Source organism: Manacus vitellinus, unplaced genomic scaffold, assembly GCF_001715985.3.
Source record: "Manacus vitellinus isolate BGI_N305 unplaced genomic scaffold, ASM171598v3 scaffold_38_pilon, whole genome shotgun sequence".
NCBI classification, from domain to species: domain Eukaryota; kingdom Metazoa; phylum Chordata; class Aves; order Passeriformes; family Pipridae; genus Manacus; species Manacus vitellinus.
In genome coordinates, this window is record NW_021940526.1 from 139,001 (window position 1) to 164,612 (window position 25,612).

Below are 25,612 nucleotides of genomic sequence, written 5' to 3' on the forward strand. Positions count from 1 at the left end.
AACAAAAAATCAAGCCCTACCATCCACTTGCACCATAATCCTGGCTCAGCAGAAGGCCTCTGCACACAGCCCTGGGGACACCACCATGGGACAAAGCTCTACCCCACAGCACAGCCATGAAAGGCTTTGAGCTCAGCCTCTGAAACTGCAAAGTGCTTGTTTTGTTGTCCATGGATAATGCTTTAATCCGCCGGGTGAAAGCTGGACGTTGCTCTCTTTTATTCTGGCCGTATGCAATTGCAACACTCGAAAAGAAAAGCCCCTCACCCTCCCATGCCCACTGCTCCTCTGAACTGCTGACGCCTGGATGGGCAGCTCCAAGGCGGGGCCTTTGGGATTTATTTAGTTCACTGCTGCAGACGATGCCTTTAGTGCCACAAACCGCCCTGGAGACAAGCCCTAATCATCTGGGGGGGTGATTATGTTCAGTTCTTCCTCCCCAAACCCCCCAGACACAATTCAGATCCAAACTGGAGAGACAGGCAGGCACACAAGAGGGGAACCCGGCACCGTGCAACCCCTCTGAAGCCATGTACAGGAGCAGCTTCCTCCGCGAGGTGCGCAAGGAGAAGTATGAGCGGTCGGATGCCTATGATGAGCTGCGAGGCTCCCCTGAATTTGACAGTTTGGCCCAAGCCCGGGGCCTGGAGAACCTGCAGGAGCTCAACGAGCGCTTCGCCAGCTACATCAACCGGGCGCGTGTGCTGGAGCAGCGCAACACCATCCTGCGTAAGCAGCTGGAGACCTTCCAGCGCATGGATGAGCTGGTGGGCCTGGACGAAGCATTCGCCGGGCAGATCGAGTTCAACCGGCAGCGGATGCGGGAGCTGGCCTCAGACAGAGCCAAGCTGGAGCGGGAGGAGAAGGATGCCCAGCGCATGCTCGATGAGTATCGCAACAAGTAAGGTTTGGGATGGGTGGAAGGTGGGTGGCGTCATTTCTGTGGCTACTCTTTGTGATAAGGACGGTTTTGGTGTTACTGGGCTGCTGCTTGTGTATTTGTGATGCCTCTCCATGTGTATCAGGCTTGTAGATAGGGATGTTGTAAGGGTCAAATGCACGCAGGTACCCCTAAAGTACCAGGCAGTGGAAGGATAGAGGAGAATTTATTTCCAAATTCGAGAACACTTAAGATCTCAGCATAAATCTGCACTGGGCCTAAGAAAGAGACACCCACTTGTTGTTCTCAGGGCTTTTATGATTCCCTGGCCCCCCTGCTGTGGAGCCTTCAGACATGTCTGCAAGAGCTTCTCTTTTCTTGTACCAGGGAGTCAGCTCCACTGGAATGCAGGAGGAGAAAACATCTACAACTGTCTCTGGGAAAGATGCCTTTTTCCAGGCGGGAAATCTTCCTTAAGTGAAAAACCCTAATCTCCTTGCAGTAACATCTTCCAGAAGGGTCTTTTACACTTACAGATGCCATGGTGAAAAGTAAGGTGTCAAGGAGCTCCAGTTTTGCATTTCATGGTCCATCTGCTACTAGAGGGACAATTGCCCTCTCCATTCCACAGTGGCAGGTCCTCACTGTGACACACGTTGGTTGCTATCGTTCATTAGTTTTAGAAGCATTTTGTTCTTAACTGCAAAGAGGAAATAACCCAGTTGAAAAACAGATGTCTCAAAGCAAGTCTTGTGTGTGAGCAGCACAGAGCTGCATGACCCCAAACACCTCCCGAAATGTGCAGAATCTGTCTGAGAAACTCTTATTTACAGGGGTTGTGAGGCACCTGGGCCTGGCTGTGCCAACCAGTACAGATGTGAGATGAAAAGAATGTAGACACATTTCTTTTCTTGGTATGTTGAAATTTGCCCTCCTCTTCTTCCTTGCATCCTTCATTGCCACATCATGCCACTAGAGCAATAGCTGTAAGAATAGGCTTCCCCTAATTCCACCTTTTGAACCTCAGTGGCATCATAAATCAAAGAGCAGGAGCATCAAGGGCTGGGGCAGATGAATGACTTCAAACACCTCTAGCCCCTTCCCTTCAGCAACGGGCAGTTTTGGCCCAATACTTGATTAATTATGTGAGAGTTGGTGAGAATTGCTCATAAAAGGGCTGCTTACAGGAGAGAAGGGTCTAATCCTCTTGTTACTTATTGGTCAGTGTTTCTTTTTACCCCCTAAAATGTCTATCTGGCTAATTCACCCTTGAAAATTTGGCACCCAATTCAGTATGCTGCCATGTGAACTGGTCGTGGGGGCTGTGAGCTACAGCACAGCTATAGAAATGCCAAGTCCTGATCTCACTTTCTCCCTTGACAGCAGAGAATAGCCCATCCATGTGCACTCAGCTTTATTGCTGCCAATGGTCAGATGTCCAAGATGTCTTAACTCAGTGCCAGCGAGTAATAAGCACCTAATTAGGCAGCTTTGTATTCCAATATTTATGAGCAGTAAATTCAGCTATGAGCCAATGCTATAATTTAGCTGTCAACTCTGGTACTTGCTCATACGTTTTTATTATATGGTGTCCATGAGATTTTGACTAAACTTGGTACTTAAGTGTCTAGCTGCATATTAGTTAAAAATCTGTGCAAACTGTGCAGGATTAGTGATGTGACACAAAGATAATTTAGTTTTATTAGAGCTGCTTTATGCAAGCTGTACAAAGATGGGGAAGAATACAGGGCATTGAAAGGGTGGGAAACATCCACAGGGTGGGAAACACACACGGAAAGGGCTGTGCTTTAAAAAGTAATATTTAAGATCTGCTACAGGGGTAGTTAATGACTTCCTAGAGAAAATGGGAATGTTTTGTCCATCCCATGTCCTGGAATATTCACTCAGCAGCTGTAAACAAAATAAAACTTTTAAACATAAAAATGAAACTTTGACCATATCTAAGCCAAAAATTGCAAAGATACATAAGGCCATTACAATGGAAGGGCAGGGGCTGCTTTTTGACCAAATTGCCTTCAGTTTATACTAAGAAGAGAATTTTGGGTTTATTTTTTTCCTTTTGGGAGCTGCTGAATTTGACTGGAAGACAGACATGAAAGCTTCTTCAGCATCTGACAAAAATTGATTGGGTTTTGAGTTTCAGGTGTTAAAACAAGACCAGTGCTCTACCATCCTGATGGTTCCGATTTCAGCTACTGACAGGTATAAATAAAGCTCTCTAAACAAAATATGGGAGGAAAAATTCTCTGTGCCATATTAGGATCTACCGAAACCAGAAGCATTCCTGTGCTGAAGACCTACCCTCCTCCCTGAGTCTGCGCTCAGTCGTCAACAGGCACTATGGGTTTCTTGCTTCATTTTGAACCATAAAGCATCTACTTTTGGCACACTGGGATTAATAATATCTCTTAGAGTGGAGCATTGTCATTCAATTAATTGACAAATGTCTGTGTCCTTCACTAATGCAAAGAATTTTACCTCTTGCAACCCATTCTTTCACTCACCTTTGCAATCTGGGAAATAGATTTATAGATATAAGTAAACCTCTTAAAGCTACATTTTTATAGATAGACCTTTTAAAGCTACATTTATATAAATAGGCCTTTTAAAGCTACATTTAAACACAGCAGGACCTGAGACTACTGGATCTTTACAATTAAATGTACATGAACCATTAAAAAGTAGACCTTATGTTAAAATTTATTTTTAAATTCTCTGTAGTCACATTCATAGCTTTTCACATTAACGTGAATAATTCAGATTCTGTATTGGGGAGAATTCTTTCTCTTGAAATTGCAAAAAAAAGAAGCATTGCTAGTAACTATTTGGATGCGTTTCATAAAGTCTAATTATGCTAATTTTATTGACCATCATTGTTATAGCAACATTGCATCTGGCTGTGGGAAAGTGTATTTCTCTCTCCATGATAGTAGGAAAGATGCTGAAATCCAGATTTTTAGCAGCCTTGACAGAGCAGGATTAATTAACTTCAGAAACTAAAAGTCTTGCTAATCAATTGTTTCATTTAAAAGTTCATTCACTGCTAATCTAGTGGGTTTTGCACATGCAGTATGATTCCCTGGAAGTTGCTAGCCATGGAAATTGGCAGTATGTTCTCCAAGCTGTGCTGCGTGAGGATGCTCTGATGAGCCTGACACCCTGTGTGGCCAAAGTAGAAACCCAGTACTTGTGACAGAAAACAAAAAAAAGAAGCAGGAAAACATGATATCTGGGATATGGGGACTCCACTGGCAAAACTGCCTTCCAACCCTGTCTGCAAGGATTGTCTCTACACTGCTGCTGCTTCTCTAATGATAGGAAGGACTTTATCCTGCTGCATCTGAAATGAGGAGGTTCTGTCTGCCCTCCGCCCCCTCCTTGGACCACTGCAAGCTTGCCCTGTGGCTGTCAGCCACTCCATAGTGTCTTCTTGATAACACAGGTAGCCACCCGCTCATAAATCAGCAGAGCACAGCCCTCATGGGGCTCATCTGAGCCTTCAGGGTATGAACCACAAACACTATTGGCCAGTGCCTCATCCTTGTGGGACCAGTGTTTTGTAGTCTGTGCTCTCTTTGGCACTTAAATTGCTGCTATCTCTGTTGAGAGAAGGTTAGTGAAGTGCTCAGGGCAAGGAAAAAGGAGAGAAATAGTAGCCAAGAGGCTTCATACATTGCTGGAAGAGTTTGGTAGGGTTCAACAGAGAAACACCATATAAAAGGCTCAGGTTTGACACCAAATTGGTTATCTGGCCATTGAGTACTGCTTGGATGGATTGTGACTGTTTTCTCTTTGGAGAGGAGCAAGCCCTTGCACTGCAGCAGAGGCAAGGTCCAAAAACAGAGGTGACAGAAACCTTTAATCCTCTCATTTGCTTGCTTTCAGCTTGGCAGCCCCCTCTACTCCATTACTTTCCCCTTATGCAAAAAAATTAACATCCCTTTTTTTTTTTAAACAGTCCAAAAAGGTTTGTTGCAGACCTAAAGCTACTTGACTAGGCAAGAGGTTTAGTGTTTGTTTGTTTGTCTGTTTGTTTTTGTAATGAAGCAAATTAACTTCATGCCTCTTAAGCTCCAGGAAAGTCTGACCAGCAACCATCTAAAAAAAACTTTTCAACAAGTCCAACCAATTACTTGAACACTGAAATTAGCTTTGAAGCATAACAGGGTTCTAATTTGTCAGCAATTGCACTTACACAGATATGTTTCAGTAGGCACAGAAGTGTCCTGAGGTCTCTAAAGCATTTCAAAGAGGTCCTTAACCCTTTTGCACTGAGTAGCTTCTGGAGTAGACTGAACATCACTTAAAAGCGATCCTCCTTCAAAGGATAATCACACAATACTAACTCTTTCAAGACTGCCAGGTGGACTTATGGCTGTGTGGCACAGCAGGTATTTTGGTTATCTGAGAGTGAAGGAAAATGTAGCTGAATACTTTAGTCATTGAAAGAATTTCTGAGTGACGATCTAGCAATGAGGCAGATCTGAGCAGGTTTGAATGACTTTAGGGCTGTCGTTTAGACCCTGACTCCATCAGATGGTTGTATATTACTGGGAGTGTAAAACCAGCCTTTTTTTGTAGCTGTGTATTTGATTTTCACAAGCTGCCACAATCTGCTTCCTCCTTTCTCGGTTGTCAGAAAGTATCTAAGTTAGTGAAGTGTTTACTGTCAGTTGCACACAAAAATTTCATGAGATAGATAGAAAACTGGTTGGAGATGAGCTACTTGTCAAGCAACAGAAACAAAGGCAGTCTCACTGCATATTCTTGTTGTATCCTGGGAAGTGAACCTGGTGTTAATACTATTTGGCAAAAAAAGACATTGTTTTAGATTTATCAGCAATTTGTAGGAGTGATAATGAAATGAAACCTCAGCATTTTCATGTGTTTCTTTGCTGCTCATGGTAAGAATTGAAAACAGACCAGCACCCCCTGCTAATATTATGGGATTTCAGAAGAAGGGAAAGTTGGGAAACCAAAGCACCAAGTCTATTTCTTTGTTCTGCCAAGTTCTTCCTTTGTGGTCCTAGTCAGTTCATGAGTGACATCATCCCTTCAGCTTTCCAGTACATGTTGAAAGAGATGATGATAACATTGGTTGTTCAACCTTTGGGAGACAAAAGGACCCAAGGTTGACACCATCATTTAAATTTGATCCTTGCCGTGTTCAGTCCAGGACCTGTCAAGTTCCCTGTTGACACAAACAAATCCTTTAGATACCAACGGCACATCTGGGCCAAATCAATGATTTCAGAAGAGAGACGAGGGCTTATGTTCAATTCTGAATTTCAACCGTGGTTCGCGCTTGTGTTGATGACCGCTGCTTGTACTGCAAATGAGTGAGAGTCACCACCAAAGATCACTTGTCACCCACTCTGAGGGTTTCTGGTAGCAAGTAAGAAAATGACAGCTTTTTATAACTCTGCATCTCTATTGTTTTAGGGAAAGTAAAGGGATAAACAGGAATAGGCTGTATTTCTGTACTTTGTCAGTGGCAGTTGTTGGAGTTTGATGAGACACTTGTTCAGTACTGATGGCAAAGGCTCATTGCCTTGTACTATAAAGACGCTTCTGGGTGATTATATTTTATTTTGTTGTTGTGTTTTTAATGATGTGGGTTTTTTTCGTTTGGTTTGGTCTTTTTTTTTATGGAATCTCATTAAACCACATTTATTACTAAACATTTTATATGCAGATTATTTAGGAGAGGAATAAACAACAATAATCAACAATTAGGAAGATTTGTACTCTGGGACCAAAAGGACTTACTAAAAGATAATTCTATCTAACATACAAAGACAGAACCCTAATTCTTAAAGAGTATGTGCTGTTTCCTCAAACCAAAGATAAACACAATATACATCCAAGGTTCACTCAGCACAGGAACATGCACTTGTGGACATTTTGTAAATGCATAAGAATAGAGGATAAATGCTGTCCTTACTAAGGCTCACATGTGATTTTGACTAAACTAAAATACGAATTGTCATTAAAGAGGACACAAAGCTTGTTGCATCAAAGCATCCTAATGCAACATTATTCATACACAGTCAACATATGAAATTGCAACCTTTGTGTTTAATGTGTCTGTCATGAAAATGCTTATTGAACAACAGCAGGTAGGACAGAAAACCAGAGGCAATGTAATGAAATGCTAATGTGCCAGTGTAGCAAATCCTCATGTAGTAACCACTGATGAACGGCTGTCACTGTAGTCCAATGCCAATGGAATATGCTTTTATTGTAAATAATCTGTTCTTGGGAGTTCCAAGTAAAAACGTGATAGCAAATGTGTGACATTTCATTGTATTCTGTAATGTTAATAGAAGACAAGCAGTTAATCAGTTCTGAAATGAGTCTCAGCATCCAGGACTAAAAAACAATTAATGCTAATGTATAAATAAATCTTTTGGGTCTCTTCAAGGTTCATATCCTCCTTTAGTGAGAAGTATATCTTGTGCATGACAGTGCAGATGAAAATGCAGTTCACAGAAGGATGAACCACTGACTTTTATCTCCTTTTCTCTATTTGCAGGTATAGAAATGAACGTGAATATCAGCAGAGGTTAAAAGAAACCCTTGAGCGCCTTAATAAGGTAAGCCTGAGAAAATGGCAAGGGAAAGGTCTCTATAATTTTTTTCCTTCGGCTGCATTTACTACAGCAAGCTGCTTTCAAGAAGCAGTGGGAAGATAAAATGTCAGAGCAAGACATTTCTTGTCATTACGCCCTGATGAAAAGTTCTCCTTCCCTTTCATCCCCCTCCCCAGGTCTTGTGCAAGTGTCAGAACCTCGATGTGTGTGTAGGCACTGTGTAATCCCTACTTTGCACAGTCCTGCTGATTTTGGTCCTGTAGCATGTGCCGCCCACAGACTCAGCTGTGCTCAGGACTTCATTAATTTTTCAGTGAGACCGAAGACTGGGAGGATCTACTGTTTAACACTCCTTTTAGAGCATCAGCAACTAGCCCTTGCACTCATTTCAGGACCTGTAGCTGACATAAGTGTCACAAATTCACCTTTGCTGAAGATCTGGAATATTTTTAGGTGCCTTTAATAGCTCTTCTTAATTCTTTTAACATGCTTTCACTTGGAAAATAATCTCTCTGAATGAACACAGGTAGGAAAAGTCCATTTATTAGTCATACTGTGCAGCCAATACACATATCTGAGAGTCCAAAATGTGACTGGAGAAAATGTGTTTGTTGCTAAAAACCTTTTAAAATTCAGCTGCTGTATTAAAATACTTTTAGTACTGATATCATGGCGTGAAAAATTGCTGATTGAGTCCAGGTTTTGAAATCTGGTGTGTCTCAAAACTCCTCAGTTCCTTGCAGGATATGATCAGCCCTTCCTTAGACAGATCCTCAGCTTCCCCTTAGGTAAAAACTGTACTTTTTTGAACTAATACCATGGAAAAGAAATAATAGTAATAACAATAACATCATATAATTAAATATAATAATAGTGATGCTCAGAGAAAAGATAAAAGTTGGCTAACTTCTTTTGGAAGTTTCCAGACCAGGTCTGTGAAACTGAGAAAGCCTGATTCATCCTTTCTTGTTGCTAGCTGTCATCTGAGTGAAGAAAGTAGTATTATGTCTTTTCACAGTTCTATTTTTCACAGATTACCTTTCATTTTCTGCATTGGGAAACAATTACAAGTGGATTAAATAGAGGCTATTATTTTATTTCCTCACTATAAATGACAGAAGCTGTTCTGTTTGAGCACTGTCATATCAATGATATGCATGTTTTATATTAAAAAAAGACAAAGTGCATTTTATCATTTCTATCTACAGTGAGCTCTAGACGTCCTAATGTCCAATAGCATTGGTGCTATTTTCCAGTGTACTAACAGGGCTCTTGGAAACCCGGCAAGCCCTTAAAAGTATTTGTGGAGGCAAATCCTTTGTTAAAGGTTGGTGTAGCTGGTAGGTCTTCACAGTTCCTCTCAGCTAATCTGTGGCTAAAGAAAAGTGAATTGATTCAAGTCCCAGGTACAGTTCAAAAAATCTTGAGAGACGGGGTGGGGGTTCTATCCTAGGATTTTCCTGGGCTGCCCCTGTTGCAACAACTCCTTGCACTGGAGCACCAAGTGGTGGTTTTCTCTACAGTGCCCAAGATGTAGCCTGAAATATGCATGTGCAGGTGTAAACCTATGCTTTATCCAACAGATGGAGAATCAGGTTGGAAAAATAGCAAACACTCATTCTGGAGAGATCCAAGGGATTTCTCTCCCAAGATAAATGAAAATGCTGCTTCAGCACATGGATCAGTGTTCTGGAATCAACACCTAAAGCAGAATGGTTTTTCAGAAGTTGAGTGAATAGCAAACTGCAAAATTCAGAAGAAAACATGTAGCCGCTGCACTGTTCTGACATGCAGCTTCATCAGTGAAGCTGGGCTCTCTGAAAGTGCAGAATAAGAGCAAAAATATTTTTCCCTCTTAAAGTATTTTTCCCATTTGGAAAGTCAAACGCGGCTTTTGTTTATCACATGCAGAAATATTTGCTTATCGGTATCATCTGGGGGCTTTTATTGGCTCCCCCCCCAAACCTCCCAGCATGGCCATTGTCCTACTGATCTGCCTCTCAATAGGAAGGCAGAGGAGTGCAGAAAAGCATCGGGCATTCCTGATGGCTGGCTCCGAATGTGCTGGGCTGGATGTGTCTGAATTAGCCACTGGCTCACAAAGCAGAGCCGGCTGGAGAGTTCTCTGCCCGGGAGGCTCAGCAGCACAATGGGACAGCTAGCATCGACACATTTTTGGAATAGCTCGTGCTGTGCACGTGCAAAAAAGAAAAATCCCCTGCTACCAGTCATATGCTGCACTCACAGATCTCAGTGGTTTACTTGCAACCCCTGATCCACTCGCTAAGATATTTTTACAGCTAGTAATGGCACATAGGCAATTTGAAACACACCTTTAAATTCTTTTTATGTTATTATTATTTTTTCCACTTTGAGTTAAATGCGTAAATCAAGACTTTCTTGAAGCAAATTGCGAACTGGTTGAGGAACTTAAAAGTTTTGTGGAGTTGCAGGGAAGATCCAGCTGACAACTTTTAAGATACTTCCTCAAAAGTGATATTTTACAATCTTAGCTCATGATAAACCTAACCAAGAATTCATGCATTAAGTAGGAAAATAAAACTTATTATTCGCACTTACATATTTGTAAAATATATTGCCAAGTATCATGGAAATTACTCTGTATTCAAGGATTTGTATTAAATAACATGACAGGAAAAATCTAAATTAGGCCTTTAAACAGAAATGGAGATGTCACTGGGTTTAAATACCAGTGCCACTCATCTCTGAGATTGTGATTGGTAGTCATACAGCTTGTGCTCTGAATTAATTAGATATTATGAACTTTGGTCCTTGCAAATCCCAATGTATTAGAAACTTCTGCAGCAAGATGATTCTTTTCTAGACCTGGTCATCTGTCATTTTATTTCCAGAAATGGCTCCAAATTTGTGTATTTGTGGCATTTGACAACACACCAAACAGAGTGCAAATACTTTGGACCATCATGGGATTTTATAAGGATTTATTTACTGGGAATATTAAAAAGGCATCAGGATACCTCAGATCTTGTCATAAATACTAGAGGAATCAATGCCTTAGTCTGCTGATGTCATTTGTTTAACACTTATGCACCATTCCAAGCTTTTAGCATCAAACTGGTATTTCATAGTGTCTACCACTTGGCTTCCAGCATTCATAAAAGCATATGGTAAACATATTTTGACAGTGCCAGCACCAAACTGTATCATTAATCATATTTGTGCAGAACATTGTGAATAAGATGCCTCTTTATTGCTGTTTTCATGATACTTCTGTATCTCCCAGTAGGTTTCACTATTCCATACAGGCTGATGGCTTGCATTATGCCTACATGGCTGCTGTGATTTTGGCACTCCAGCCACATGTGCTGACCATGACACGTGTCTCTGCATTGTAGGAAGCTGATGAAGCACTGCTGTGCAACCTGGAGCTGCAGATAGAGTCCCAGTTCCTGCAGGATGATATTAATGCCACAAAGGACAGATACAAGAAGGTAACTGGCTGAATTTGCCATCTTTCTTCACTCTTCCTTCTAGAGATAGATGTGAAGCCTTGCCTTTCTCTGGGATCAAATGGTGGCAAATTAAAGCAAATCCTAGTTGTGCTTTGGTGGGTACATGTAGAACCTTTTATTTTCAGTGGGCACAACAGCTGGATGGTTGCCAGTATCCAAACAAACTCCCTCAGGGTCCAGTGCCCACAGCTGCAGCAATGTCTTGAATTTGTTAACCTGCTATCATGGTTCAACCCAAAGTGCTGGACAAGCTGTCTTATATTTCACACTAAGAAAGCTGTTGCTTTCATCACCCAATTTTCTAGGCGAGAGCATCCCAGTTGATCAACAGGCATAAGCCTGTGGCTGTATGATTCCAGTGCAGCCTCCTTTTCCTGGGAATGCTGTGAGGCTTGAGATCAGGCCACTGCCCCATCTTTGCTGCTTTTGAAAGAAGAGACTCACTTTTTCAGACCATGTGCAAAGGTATTTGTGGTTCTCATTTTGAAAATCTCCTGTGAAATCAGAACTCATGGAATCTTTAAAAAGACTATGAACTGTATAGTCACTTAGCTAAAATGCCAGTAATGTATCCTCAGCATGATGAAACTGTTAGCACTCATGCCCTCAAAATCAGGTCTAAAATCACGCTGCAAAATCAGATCTGAACATGAACTGGACCTTTATATGCTGAAAGAAGTAAATATCTAGAAATAATCCCTAGAGGGGGAGCACCTTACTGTGGCATTTTCTGATGAAAATGGTTTTTACTTCACCACAGAACCTCATGGAAATCCAGACCTATGTCAATGTTTTGCAGCAGATCATCCAGACAACCCCTCGCGTGTCCCCCATAACCACTGGCATATGTGAGGCAAGTATTGCAGTTGGTAAATACTACTCAAAGTAAGAAAGAGATGAAGTTTACTCCTAAAGTGTCCTAGATCCTTTAACTCCCATTCCAAGGTTAAGTGAAAACTGTCACAACTATGCATAAGTACTGAATATGAGAGAAAAAAATTACCTGTAGCTTTGAAAAACTCTATCGATCTGGAAAGAGAGATTGCATCTGGTCAGGTGCACTCCAGCATATGTATTAGCCCCCAAAAAGTGCAGTTCTAAGGCAGTTGATGTAGTTGTGCTTCCTCTCTGAGGAGGAGCTGCAGGATAAATGAATATTTGAAGAGAAAGTAAATCTTGCCCTGAAGGGGTGAGAGGTGGTGAAAACTTGTAAATCAAATAAATTGATACAGACTAGATGAAAATTCGGTGATTCACACCAATATGACTGGCTATGCCAAGAACACGTATTAGTTGGAAGAAAGTGTGAAGAGCTGTATCTACAGGGTCTAATTTCAACGTAAGCTGTACTGTTACAGCCCTGCCATGTGACATCTTTATTCTTAAAGCCGTGCCACAGAAGTTGACTCGAGGTTCAATACCTATCTTTTTATCTATCTTTTGTAATTTTCTGTTTGTCTTTACAGTTTATTTCCAGTAGTGGAATTTCTTTTGGCTCTTTTTAAAAGAGTGAAACATACTTTCCTGTACACACGTTATTTTCTTCTAACCAGGAAAAAGTGATAGCAGAGAGGAGGATCCCTGTTCTGCAGAGCCAGCTGGAGGAATACAAGAGCATCCTCTGCCAGCTACAGGCCCAGAAATACAAGCTGCAGACAGAGGTACTGCCATCACTGACTATAAACACAACCATGATGCTCATGAATTGTTCTTTTTATGGTCACATGGTAAAGTCTGAGTGGCCTCTAACAGGGTCTTGTGAACTCGGTTGACCTGGAGGTGTGTTTTCCTTTCAGATTTCCATGTTTTCCTTCAGCTGTTTCATTCTCATTCTCTCAGTGGTCCAAATTGTCAAGTTTAAGATGGCCAGGGAGGGCTGTAGGGTAGCATAGGTGCAATGAAGCTGTCTTTGGTTATCAGAGTTGCTGGTGAGAGAATGTTTCTCCAGTGCAACTAGATTCCTGTAGGACAGAGCCAGCAGGAAGTGTGGATGGAAAAGTCCCAAGGGCTCTAGTGACTCTCACTTGCTGAACTCTGGCTGGAAATTGGCTCCATAAATCCGTGGGGGATCTTCAAGGCTCTGCCCAATCCTTTCTATCACTGCCCCATCCAATGATAAGCTTGCTGTGAGAGGACTGGACAGATTTGGTAATCAAAACTGAGATAGTTGTTGAGCTACATTTGGCATCCTGCAGTTATCCTTGTCACTCTAAGCACTAAGAAAGGATCTGCGCCTCTCCTGTGCTTGGACCATAATCATCTGCTTTTTGCCAGTTCCTGACTTGCAGAAAATATCTGGCCAAGACTTTGACTAGTTGTCCATCCGGGTGAGAGGAGTGAAATACTGGCATAAAACATCTTTTTTTGTGGGATTTTGGACTCCTTTGGACAGCCATAGCAGCAGCTCCTAACTTCCTGAGCATAACTTCTTTCCTTAGAGTTGGTGTGGACAGTGCTACCCCCAGGTCTTTTCCTTAGTCTCTTCCTCATGTCTGATGCTCTGGTGGAAAGGTCACATGTGCTCTGGGAAGGGCAAGAATCAATATAGAGATAAGTGAGATTATAAATCAATATAGAAAAAAACAGGAGAAAATCATCCTTCCGGCACCCTTTGGGGAATTAATCGTCCAGCTTTCAAAATCAAATCATCACATCCTGTTTAGAAAGAGTTTATTAACTGATTCATTCTTGTGCCTTGAGATTAAAAGAGTGAAATACCTTTATGAGTGGAGGTCAGTGACAGTGTTGCTTGTCATGGTGAAGGCTGGATCTGATGACTGAGATGTCATCAAGGTCCTTTGCTTTCCTCTTTCTGGACCTGAGAGCTCTGTTGCTGAGTGGTTGTGGACCCCACCTTGTGAGCACTGAACTGTAAAGGGACTTTGTCCGCTCGTACTCTGCAGTAGAACAAAACTAATGCCAAGGGACCTAGCTCCTAAATTTAGGCTCTTAAAAGGATTTTAAAAAACCCTTTGCCTGAAACAAATAGAAATAAATCTATTATTAAAGAACCCATTAGTCACTTATTGCCCCATTAGCTTTTTGTGAGTACATCTCTTTAAAAGCTCTTTGAAATGGGGGGGGGGGGGGCAAAAGTGATAAAAGAACTGTAATAAATAGCTGAAAATAGCAGAAGAAAGTGAGAGCAGAATTTCAACGTGAAATATCCCACCTGTAACTCTTGCTCCTTGATTTTGGAAGGTGCCTATCGCCACCTCCTGGCTGATGTGCTTGTTGGTTTTATCGCCAAAGTAAAAAAGCTGGGGAACTGAATTCAAAAGACGATCTGTTTATTTAAAATAAGACCTTTGGTCTTATTTGCTTGGTCTGCGGACCACAGCGAAGGAAGAATAGGTTTTTCCTTGGAACATCTTCCCGGCTAAGCACTTTTGCTGTCCCGGTAAGACACTGCCTGCTCTGCCAAGGAAGGGCACGGGGTACTGCAGGTCACACAGTGAGGCATCAGCCAGCCTCGTGTGCATGAGGAGGGAGACATCACACAGCTATTCTCTAGTCCGTGCTGATCTCATCATGCTTATTGTGGAACAGAAACCTTGGGACAGAAAAGGAGGCAGCAGGAGGAGGTCTTGTTTTTGAGTCACTGAACAAATGTAGTGAAATTGCTGCTGTGTTTCAGCAGTGCAATATCACATTGTAATAAAACATGACTTGCCTTTAATTACCTTTAAAGTATGGGGATGGTGAATGTTTCAAAGCTGCTTCTTTCACCCACCAATTTTATTCACCAGACAACCATGCTGGAGCAAGCAATTAAAAACACCCAGGAGAGTTATGATGATGAAATTCAGCTTTACAATGAGCAGATTGAAAACCTTAGGAAGGGAATAGAGGAGGCTGAGAGGATCTTGGAGAAGTACACGACCGACTGCCGCCAGCTGGTGATCTACCAGCAGTCCCTGGAGAACGAGCTGGAGCGGTACAAGCGGATCATCGAGAACGAGGACAGCCGGTAAGGCTGGATTTCTGAACACTCCCAAAGGGGCCAGTGATCTCTTTCATTTCTTTTGAAAAGTGTATGTTTAAGGACATGTGATCCACCCAAAGCTATGGCCTTTTCACACCTTTGACTGGTAGATGTCTGGGGACAGAAATCTAAATAGATGCAAAATCTCATCAAGCTTCTTCCTAGGAAATGGTCAGAGACATTTGGAGCTTCTCTTGTCCATTCATTCTGCTTTCCACATGCTGTCCTGGCATCAGTGCCCAGAGGTCAGGAGCACACAAAAACAATTTGAACACCCTCTACTCAGCCCAAGTGTTGGTAACACTTGCTGGGTGTTACAGGCATGTTGATTCTGGAGGGTGCAGACAGGGCAAATATCCTGTAAAGCAAAGCACCCTTTCACAGCAAAGCCATTCATCAGGCAAAGGGTAAAAAGGGGAGAATATGAGAAATTGGCTGGGATTTGGGTTGTGTTTAAACCTATGGAGGAACTCTGCCTCCCTCTAACGCCAACCATCGGCTGCACATGAGAAAAGGAGCTGGGTTTTCAGCAGCAGAGCCAGACCCCTGAGCACCCAAACTGCTGCTCCAGGTTGTCCTGAAGATGCAGGGGAGGGACACTGACTAATTTCATCCATTTTCAGGGTCTCATTTTGGACACTGAGTTCTGGATAGAAGTATCTCAACAGGGTAATTCTAAGCACCAAAAATCAAAATGGGCATCTCTTGCATATTGACACAGGTGTATATCCTCTGATAGGCCAAAATATCTCAAATTCTGGCACAGCAGACAGAAAAGGCCAAAGATATAGTACCTGGTTTGCAATAGGCCAGTCTCTTTGTTTTAATTTTTTAACCCTTAATACTGCTGACTCCTCAAATGTTTTCCAAGGAAGACTGCTCCATTTTTATCTCACTCTTCTTGAGTCAGGCATATGCAAGTTGCTTTGTAAGGGCTACCAAATTTTCTATTTTACCAGTCAGCATGGTAAAAATGAATTTATGGCTGATGTCTGGTAGTCTTGGATTGACTGTTTGCCCATCTAAAATCTTCCCATCTTTTCAAAATACCATGTTAAATTACAAAGCTGTTGCTATAGGTTATAATTACTGTTGTACTTTACCTTATGGAGCATCCCCTTTCTCCTCTGGGTGGCCAGCCTCACTCTGCTGAAGGTGCTATGGCTATGTTGATTTTCCCCTGACAAGAAACAGGCTCCTGTCATTCTTTTTGAATCCTTACCATATAGAAATACGTCTTTAACCTCTGTACTTCGATTTGCACAATTTCACTTGCTTTCACTGAAAATTATGGGGAGAGATCTGATTCATGTGTGTCTTCTCCACAGGTTAAATTCTGCTATAGCAGGAACTCCAGTCACACTCTTCACACAGATCTACAGACCTGCCCAGCCCCAAGTTTCGAGGGGAAGAGGTAAACCTGTGATGTCTTCCTGTGTCTGTCACAAGCAGCACCATTGTATTTTAAGTTTGTCCATTTGTCTTCCATATGACCCACCAGCTGTGACAGCCTAACTCCAGGCTTGCTAAGTAAATGCAACCATTTCAGCTTACCTCAGCTGGCTTTGGGACAAGCTGTCAAAGGCCAAAACCACAAGCAAAAGTGTTTCTTTGCTAATTTCTGTAATTTACTACTTAGGGCAATCGAGAGAGTAAAGTCAAAAGGCACCTGAAAGAGCTGCAGGTTTTGTGCTGACTTGTGAACTGTTTGTTTGCACTTTAGTGGCGTGCAAAGAGCACCAAGGCATGCTGAGTGCCACAGGCAGGCAGAGGACCCTTTTTGGAATCTGTTTTCCTTCCATGTTTTATAATGACTTGTTAGAATTATGATCCTTGTAAACCTGGTGACAAGGAAACGGTCAGGGACTAAACAAGCAAGACTGCTCTTGACAAAGAGAGAACTTGATTTATAGAAAGGTGCAGTAGGCACTAACGTTTGGTATGACTTAAATCCAAGGCTCACTGGGGTGTTACTAATAACACACTGCCTTGAGAATGGAGACAAAACATCAAATGACGGTTTTTTTCTGGAGTGCAGCTGCAATTTTTCTAACCGCTGTGTGAACTGTGGCAGTTTTATATGAAATGGGTCCACAATGCCTGAGGCCAAATCCTCAGCAGTTGTAGATAACTACCATCCTGCAAAGTGTTGTTTCATACCTGCTAAGGATTTGGCCTGTTTCTAGCAACACCTCTGCTTCTTCCTTGTGTGGTAAGCAGGGCATTTCATGTGTTTTACTGTACCTGTGACATGGGACAAAACAGCTGCCTTAGGGAAAGCATGTTAATACCTGTCTGTCTCCGTGTTACTGTAATTCCCAGCTCTGTGCCCACCAGCTGCTGGCTACTCCCTCCTGACATGCCTCTCAGAATCTGCCAATACCCCAAATTGCCATGAGTGGAGGTGTCTGGCTCACTTTTAGCGCCTCTTAGACACAAAGGCTCTCCACCTGCAGCAGTGAGAGTGAGAAGCAGCTCTAGCATTTGCAGCGACCGTCTTTGAGCACTGTTGTCTGCTTTGTTTTGATTTTTCTCTAGATATCACCCAAGCCATGCAAGACATTGCCAGTGTAAAGCCCAGACAAAAAGCACTGACAAAGAAAATTGCCAGGAAAAAGGAGCTGATGTCAAAAGATAAAACTGACAGTCACTCACCTGAAAGAATGTATGAAAGAACTCTGGAAGGTTTTGACCAAGATCAGATGGAGTACAGACATGAAGGCTCAGTCAGGTGTGAACCTGGGCAGGAAGGTTCAGAATTTGATGAAAAAGAAATGGGCCCAGAGGATGTACCTGACGGAGCCCAGATAAGTAAAGCCTTTGATAAATTGTGTAACATTGTGAGAGAGAAAATAAGAGTCCACAAGAAACCAGAGGCTAAGCCTGAAGCCCCTCCCAAAGGGCGTTACGTGCTGGTGACAGGGGAGGAAGGCTATGAAGAACCATGCATCTTGGCCCCCTCTATCCCTGCTGCAGGAGGGATCACAGTTTCCACTGGCAACGGGAAGGTGATGAATGGTGGGGAGGTGGAGCCCATACCGGAGCTGCCAGAACCTGCCGAACCATCAGAAAAAGAGAAAGCAGATATCTGTGAAAGGAGAGAAGGGTTTGAAATCCCAGATAAACAGAGAGAGGAAGAGAGAGAAGAGGTGCTTGAATGGGGCAAAAAAACAAGAGGAAAAATCGAGCAAATCACAAAGTATCCGGACATCTCTGAGCCTGAGACAGTTCCTTCCCCTGGTCTGATAAGCCCAACCGAGCCAGGACTCCTTCGAGAGACAGATTATGAGCGAGAAGACAAGCAAGGCCTTTTGTTCAGGGAAGCAGCCTTGCCTGGCTCTATGAGCTACGAGAAGGTGGAGGTGGTAGAGTCCATCGAGAAGTTTTCAGATGACAGAATTCAAACATATGAAGAGACAGCGATGATTGTTGAGACAATGATAGAGAAGACAAGCAAGAAGAAACCAGGAGACAAAGGCTCTTAAGTGACACACACCCCCTTGATAGTCAACTTGTCTGGCATAGTTATTATATGAATGTTTGTTTTTTTTTCCTGACCGAATGATACAGTAGTGAGATTTTTGCTGTTTGGTATGGAACAGATTGAAACCTTGATGACAATTCTGTCTGATGTAGGCTCACCTTTGGTGCAATGACCATTAGCACGCTCCAGGGTACATCCTATGCAACTGATTTTCATGATTAGGACACACTGCAAGTAACTATTATGACAGAGCTGCCTGGCTTTCCACAGTATCCGGGACAAATTTGCATATTCCTCTACTGCTCCTATAACCACCATACAATTCCCCATCTCTGACACAGCTGCAAACATTAACTTGTGACATCTGGTTCATTTAATAAAAGTTTTGCCTTCTACCGAAGATACCCACTGTGGGTTTGTGTTGCCTTTACCATTGACTGATAGTCCCTACTCGTAAACATCACCTGAGGTGTGCAGGAGTTTTCCAGGAGAAGGGCTGGATACCTGTTAAATAATTGCAATTGCAATAATAATTGCAAATCTCTCCCAGTTACAGTCTCTAAATAGCAATGAGCTTGGCAGACCTTTCATTTTGGATCTAAAGAAGAACTCTTTGTGTTTGAAATAAGCTCTTACTGGAGATCTCAGAATAAAACTTGAAATTCCACTGAAGTGGGAGATCACCCTTATAAAAGCTACTAAAGGCATTATTTGTCCTTCACCAACTCAACTAAGGTATTTGTGGTTGCCAACGAGCTTTCGAGTGGACTGCAGCCAAAGACTGTGTGTTTTGATATTTACTTGTAAAGTATTTCCTTGGACTTGTAGAGTTCAATACTGCCACAGGATCCTGTCACAACCCAGTCTCTTGCAGTCCCATGGAGTTCCATAGGATTGCTGGAATAAGCAACACTTGCAAGAGACTCTTGCAGCTTCCAGAAACCTTCAACTCAGGAAAAATAACCTCCTAAACTAAAAAACCAAATCAAAACCAGGGAAAAGAAACCCTTCACTTGTGTGTGTGCAAATACTGAGCTCTACTTAATGTGCTCATGCACCATTTAGGCATCAGCTTGACTCCAGGCACACAAATGATCCCACCAGTACTTACTGAAGTGCTTTACTACATTAGGCTCTACACATTCTTTTCCCATCCCAGTTCTCAAAGTTTTTGTTTCAGCTTTCACCATTTTTGTGCCTTTTCCTTCTGGCTGTTAACTCCTAGCAGCTGTGAAGGAAGGGACTAAAAGCCATTTGAGCTGACAAGCCTGAGCTGCAGGATCCTTCTCACAGCACTCAAGACTTTCCTTCAATAGTATGTTGAGTTTTTTCATCCATGGGTTCCAGCACAAGTGTAGCATCTCATCTGCTGTGACTGTTTTCTGTGGTAAAGTGGCACCTTCTTCTTAGAAACAGGGACAGCTGACCCTCACAGTCACAAAGTTATTCAGGATATTTTGTCGGTGCTGTTTTATTGAAATGCTGTGGGAGTTTATGCCAGACATGTCTTACTAGAGTGTGTTGCTTTTCAGTTTAATTTATTAACAGCGTAAATAACTGCAGAGAAGGAATTTATCAATGCATATGCAGGCTGTGCTCTGGTGAGCTGGGAGTAACTGCTCAGAATAACTGCTGCTGAAAGCAGGGTTTGACTACTGCAAGGGAAACAAACAAAAAAACCCCACCCAAAACAACCAAAAAACCCCACCTCAACTGCAGCAATAGGCAGTTTGTTTAATCTGTCACAAAACAGGGTGTAAACAGATTCAGGAAGTACTTAGACAGAATTGGATATTCTTCCCCCTCTCCCAGTCCATCTGATTGCACTGCAAAACAGTGTACACAATACTCAGAATACAAAAAAAAAGCCTCAGTCAATGAAAATGAGGCAACAAGTCAAGAGAGTCTGGGCTATGTGTCCTGTGTGTGAATACCCTCACCACCTTCATCTCTTTTGTGTTCTGGTGTCACTGCTCTTTGCTGATGACACAGACCTGGTTTCTGATGCCTGTAACCCTTGCTCAGCAGCTGTGCAATGTAAGAACTGGTCCTAAACTTGGTTTGATGGCACCTGTTGCTGTAGGAGTCACATACTTGCACTGCCTGGCAGCAACCTGAGCTGCAAAACATGAACCAAGATGGTGCTGAGCTGCATCACACACACCAACATCACTAGAGGTCAAGGACCAGGAAGAGCTGAGGGCTAAATTCTGCTACAATCTCTGACCTGCCTTTCACAGACATGGTAGTTGCCCCATAAGGCTGCAGATGATGGGCACCTTTCTGTAGATTTGCATGAAAATTATATGGAAATCCATTAGTAGTTCAGAACTGAACTCTGGTTCAGAATGACCATGCCGAAGGTATAGAATATATATATATATACACACACACAATATAGACATACTGTATATATATATATATGTATGAAATATATATAAAGGTATAGGAAATCTCATGATTTATGGGCTAACCTCTGCATTAAATGCAGATTCTCAATGAAGCATTTAAATGCTAAAGTCTAATGATGAAATACTTGTGAGCATCTATTCACCAGAGACTGGGATGAAACTCAAATTATTACAGGCACATTCTTGCCTCTGAGGCACCCAGAGCTAGATCAGGAGGTTTCCTGTAATCATCTATTGCTGCAGATACGGTAAGAAATTATAAAATGAAATGCACCTTCTGCCATGGGAACACATGAGCTGAAAAGTACCCAAAAAGTCTGGGTGGGAGACAGGGAGGAAAACAGGGCTTTTAGTGTGCTCTAAACAGCAGAGGAAGAAAAAAAATCAACTTGCTGTAGCATTTCTTTAGGGCCAGAGTTGCTTATGGACTGCAGTGCAAAACTGTCATTGTTTCTATTCCTGAGCATCCTCTTCCCAAACGTGTTCAGCTCCTGCACTGCTGCTGCCTCTGCAGAGCTGCCCTTGGAGCTAACAGATTTGAACCACTAACACCCACAGCTCTTCCCAGCCTGCAACCTGAATCTTCCTAGATTATCAGAGTTAACATAAAGCTCCTTACTCTTCACTTGTTGCTATCAACTCTTTTGGAGGATCATCTTTATTTTTTCTGTATTTTTTATCAGTGTAAAAAGCAGAGGAGAAGGAAGTCATCCCACTTAGAGCAGCATTATCTCCCATGTACCTTCAGATAGGCAACGATGATAGGACCTGCCAGTTTACAACAGCTCTTTATTTTACTCATATTATAAAACATCATCACTTTAGTTAAACAGTGTTCACCTATTTTGCATCATGAGCTTTATTTTCTCCTTTATTATAAATACTAACAAATTAACTTTATTTTTCATCAGCAATACCGTAAAAACCCAGTCTTAACTGGACATATTTTTCAGTGATCCCTTGAAGCAAAAATCCTAAAGAATTTGAAGTAGATCTTTGTATTGTATATACACATAGTTTTTTATATATACTTATATCAAAACTCACCATTTCTGTATATCTCTCATTATCATGATCGTTCACTTAATAAATTATGTCAGCATTATGAAAATATGAACAACCATCTAGTTATTTTGCTGCTTTATAAGATATTTAATAATTGAACAGAGAACTGGAAAATTACATTAATGCAATGGAAAGTCAGGTACATGTTCATTTAAGAATACCACATGGACTTTTCTTACTCCAAAACTTTTTCCACATTTTAGAAGTCCTTAAAAATCTTTCAGTAACCTCTTTCTTTGATCACATACACACAAAAGGTTGTGATGTGTATATATATGTATTATACATTACATACCATATGTAATTCTATATATATTTTTAAGCAAATATATGTAACATACTCTGAATATACATATTGTATGTAATATATATATATACAGAGAGAGAGAGAGATGCCACAGGTGTGTCATATGCAATTAGTCAAGCAGGTGTATGCATAAATATATATATTTATATGGTAAATTCTTCCTTTGGGACTGTTGCACACAATGAGGAACCTGTGAGTAGTGCAAGGCTCCTTGGCTTGCCTTTAGAGTGTAATTCACAGAGACTTTTAGTAGGTTGAGCTGTTTATTTTTCATTTGGATTTGTAAAGGAAAGAACAGACCTCTTATGGAAAAATAAAAGATGGATATTCACTCAAATTAACAGCACAGATTATACATTCCTAAGTGGAATGTGTCCACCCAAAAACCTTTGGGTTATGTTTTGTTAGATAAATATTTACTTACTGAATGAGTTTCTATCAGGACAACTCTTATTAAAACATTTTAAATTAATACTCTGCATATTAAAAATACATAATAAAATTCTAAAACCTGTCACTGCTACAAAGTAGATCTTGGGTCCGGCAAAGATCTGAAATGCCTGCTTAAACTTACCTACTTGAGTAGGTCCACTGGGGGCCTTTATCGTAAGTGCCTAAATATTTGCAGAATCAAGACTCTTTATTATTCAAATACTAAATTTGGGATCTCACACTTGGAAACATGTAGTGGTTGCTACCATGAGTAATTCCCACCAAGGAGGATGTTACATTTTGCAGTAATACTCTGAGGGCGAGAGAGACTGACTTTAACTCCTGTATAAAAAGTCAAGGTGGGACTCTTCAAACAGGAAAGAGCGACGACTGCCAACAAATCTTCCCAAACACACTATATTTTATCTCCCAAGAAGGCAAACTTTGCGCTACGCATTAATAACTTATACAGATATATTTAAAGAGAAAAATATGTCTAACATAAAACCAATAAATATTTTTTAAAAATGAAATTTGAATTAAATATTGCATTGGGACTGAAACTGCATGCTTCACATTTCTCCCACAGCAATTTATTGGCAGCCACATTGTAAACCCCAGAAAATAGGGGTCTGTGGTTGGTAATGCTGACACAGCCTCATCTTATGCTGCTGGAGTATATCTCAGTAGAGAGACCACCACATGCACTTCTGCACACAAGTTGCCAGAAATCCTACAGCTCATCCCTATGTGCTTGTTCAGCTGAAAGATGGTAAATTGATTCAAATTGCCAAAGTTAAAAAAGAAAAAAACCAAAAAAACCACACCCACCAAAAAAACCAACCAACCAACCAAATGAAGAACCTCCACCAAAACTGTAACTTGTGCTTCTAGAATGCCCTGACCCAGTTTGCAAAGCATTTTCCCCCCCATCACCTGGCTTTGGCATCACTTCGCCTTCCTTATGGCATGTTGACCCATCCTGTGGCTGAAGTGTTAGCATGTATGTCGTACAAGTGTATTATTAGAGAAAACAAAATAATTGGATTTCTGCAAGTTGGACTGGTGAATTTTCCTCATCTCTGGATTATTTCTTTTTGTAGGGTCTAGTGCTACTTCGGTTGAACCCAATGGGGAAAGTCCCATGGATATCAGTGATGCTGAAGGAGCTGTTAGACATTTAAAGACCTATCCAGACAACCTCTTTGTGATTCCCTCTCTCACAGTAATTTTTAAAAATGTGCCCATTACCACCAACTGCCAATGTTAAAATTCATTATTTTTTTTTAAATACAAACAACGTTTACCACAAAAATATGAACATAAAAGCCGTCAATTTCTTTGCAGGTTATTACCTATTTGTATGACACAAAAGAAAAAATCATTTACAGTCACAAACTGTACACAGTATCCGTTGGGAGACAGTACATTTGTGGTTTAGAGTAAAAAACGGATTGCTTCAGTGGCAAATAAAGTAGTTATTGACGAGATATAAGACTTTAAAATCAAGAAAGGGTGATAATTTGGCTACAGAGACGATCATTGTAATATGTCTAACACAGAGGTTTGGATAGTAGAAAGGTGAGTAGAGGGGTCTGGGGAAGGAAAGACACCATCATGCAGAACAGCACTAGTTCTTGCTCAGTATACTCTTCAGGCTTCTCTCCACTGCTTCATCCAATTCTTCTTCCAGCTCTTCCTTCTTGGACATGGCCAGTTTGGACTGATAATCTTTTACTATTTGGTCTATGTACGGTGCGCTCTGAGTCCCATGCAGCATCAGTGTCCACTCCTTCAGCGCACCCCTCTGGGGCTGGCTGCCCACAAACCCGATCTCCAGAGCCCAGGTGCCTCGGGGGTCTTCCCCCCAAGTGTGTGTGGTCATGAAAGGCCATTTGTCAAAACCCACCTTGGAGTCGTCATCCCTGGGCCGCCGGCTAAGCAAGATGGACTTTGTTCCCATGGGCGAGGTCATGTTGATGTTGAGGTCTCCCCGCCGGGTAGAATTCACAGTTATAACTGCCTGGACGTGCTCAAGGTATCTCACGAAGTTTTCCTTCCCCTCACATGCATCAGTTGTCAATGTGAGAACCAGTTTGCCACTTGGTGGTATCTTTCTGTGGGTCAAAAGGACAATTAAGCAAATTAAAAGGACATACACGGCATAAAATGGCTTATGCTAAAATTACTGGCGCCTCAAAGGAAAACCCCATAATACTTTTCTTATTAATACATGGAAAAGTAAGGAAATAATAGTTGCAAACTTAGCCAGAAAGGAAACATTCTCTCTTTAGAAAATGATACCAAAACCTTAATTTGAAAATAAATACAAAATGTACACCTACATAAAGAGAGAAGCAACACAATTGAGAAGGACCTACTGCTCTTTAAGAACTATTAAGGTTAAATAAATGGCTTTACTTAACACTCCTATATTGAGTAATTGCATAACAATGTGTATATTCAGTAGAAGAACCAGGAGCAGTCAGTCATGTCAGACAGTCTCTTAAATGACAGCAGCAAATGGCTGTCTGGCGCTGAAGGAGCCAGTGACACAGAATTTCAGTGCAGTCACATTAAAGCCTACATCCTTGTTCTGCTTTGGAAACCAGCACAAACAAGGGATCCCGGCATCAGCTCATTTGAAAAATACTTTTCAATTAAGACTTCCATCTCAGAATGGCTCCTGTACGAGAGCACATACAGCAGGGAAAGTAGTCACATGTGTTTACTGAGTTGACAAAGTGCTGTCTGGCCCAGGAGCTGGGGCGATCAAGTGCCTTCTAAACCCTTTGGGGTCAGGATGCAACTGGCAATTACCCACAACCTCCAGAAACTGGCTGGCAAAATACATAGGAGATGTAAAAATGCTCTGTGTCTTTACCATCAGTGTTTTGTGAGCAGTGTGATGATGTTCTCTGTCTAAAGGAAATAACTGAA

The 25,612-nt window shown here is 41.7% G+C and overlaps 2 protein-coding genes across 2 annotated transcripts in view; one reads left to right on the plus strand and one right to left on the minus strand.

Moving 5' to 3' along the window:
- The first annotated feature begins 301 nt into the window (after window positions 1-301).
- On the plus strand, window positions 302-18,853 carry BFSP1 (beaded filament structural protein 1). The gene is made up of 8 exons (XM_008932994.3): window positions 302-901; window positions 7,437-7,497; window positions 10,872-10,967; window positions 11,749-11,841; window positions 12,542-12,649; window positions 14,738-14,958; window positions 16,302-16,387; window positions 17,512-18,853. The coding sequence occupies exons 1-8, from the start codon at window positions 531-533 to the stop codon at window positions 18,456-18,458; spliced, it is 1,983 nt and encodes a 660-aa protein (XP_008931242.1). The 5' UTR covers window positions 302-530; the 3' UTR covers window positions 18,459-18,853.
- Window positions 18,854-21,637: 2,784 nt separating this feature from the next.
- Window positions 21,638-25,612, minus strand: part of PCSK2 (proprotein convertase subtilisin/kexin type 2) — an 86,112-nt gene continuing 82,137 nt past the window's right edge. The window contains exon 12 of the mRNA XM_029961630.1: window positions 21,638-24,789. Within this exon, the coding sequence (XP_029817490.1) occupies window positions 24,303-24,789 (487 nt within the window). The 3' untranslated portion in view covers window positions 21,638-24,302. The remainder of the gene's footprint in view (window positions 24,790-25,612) is intronic.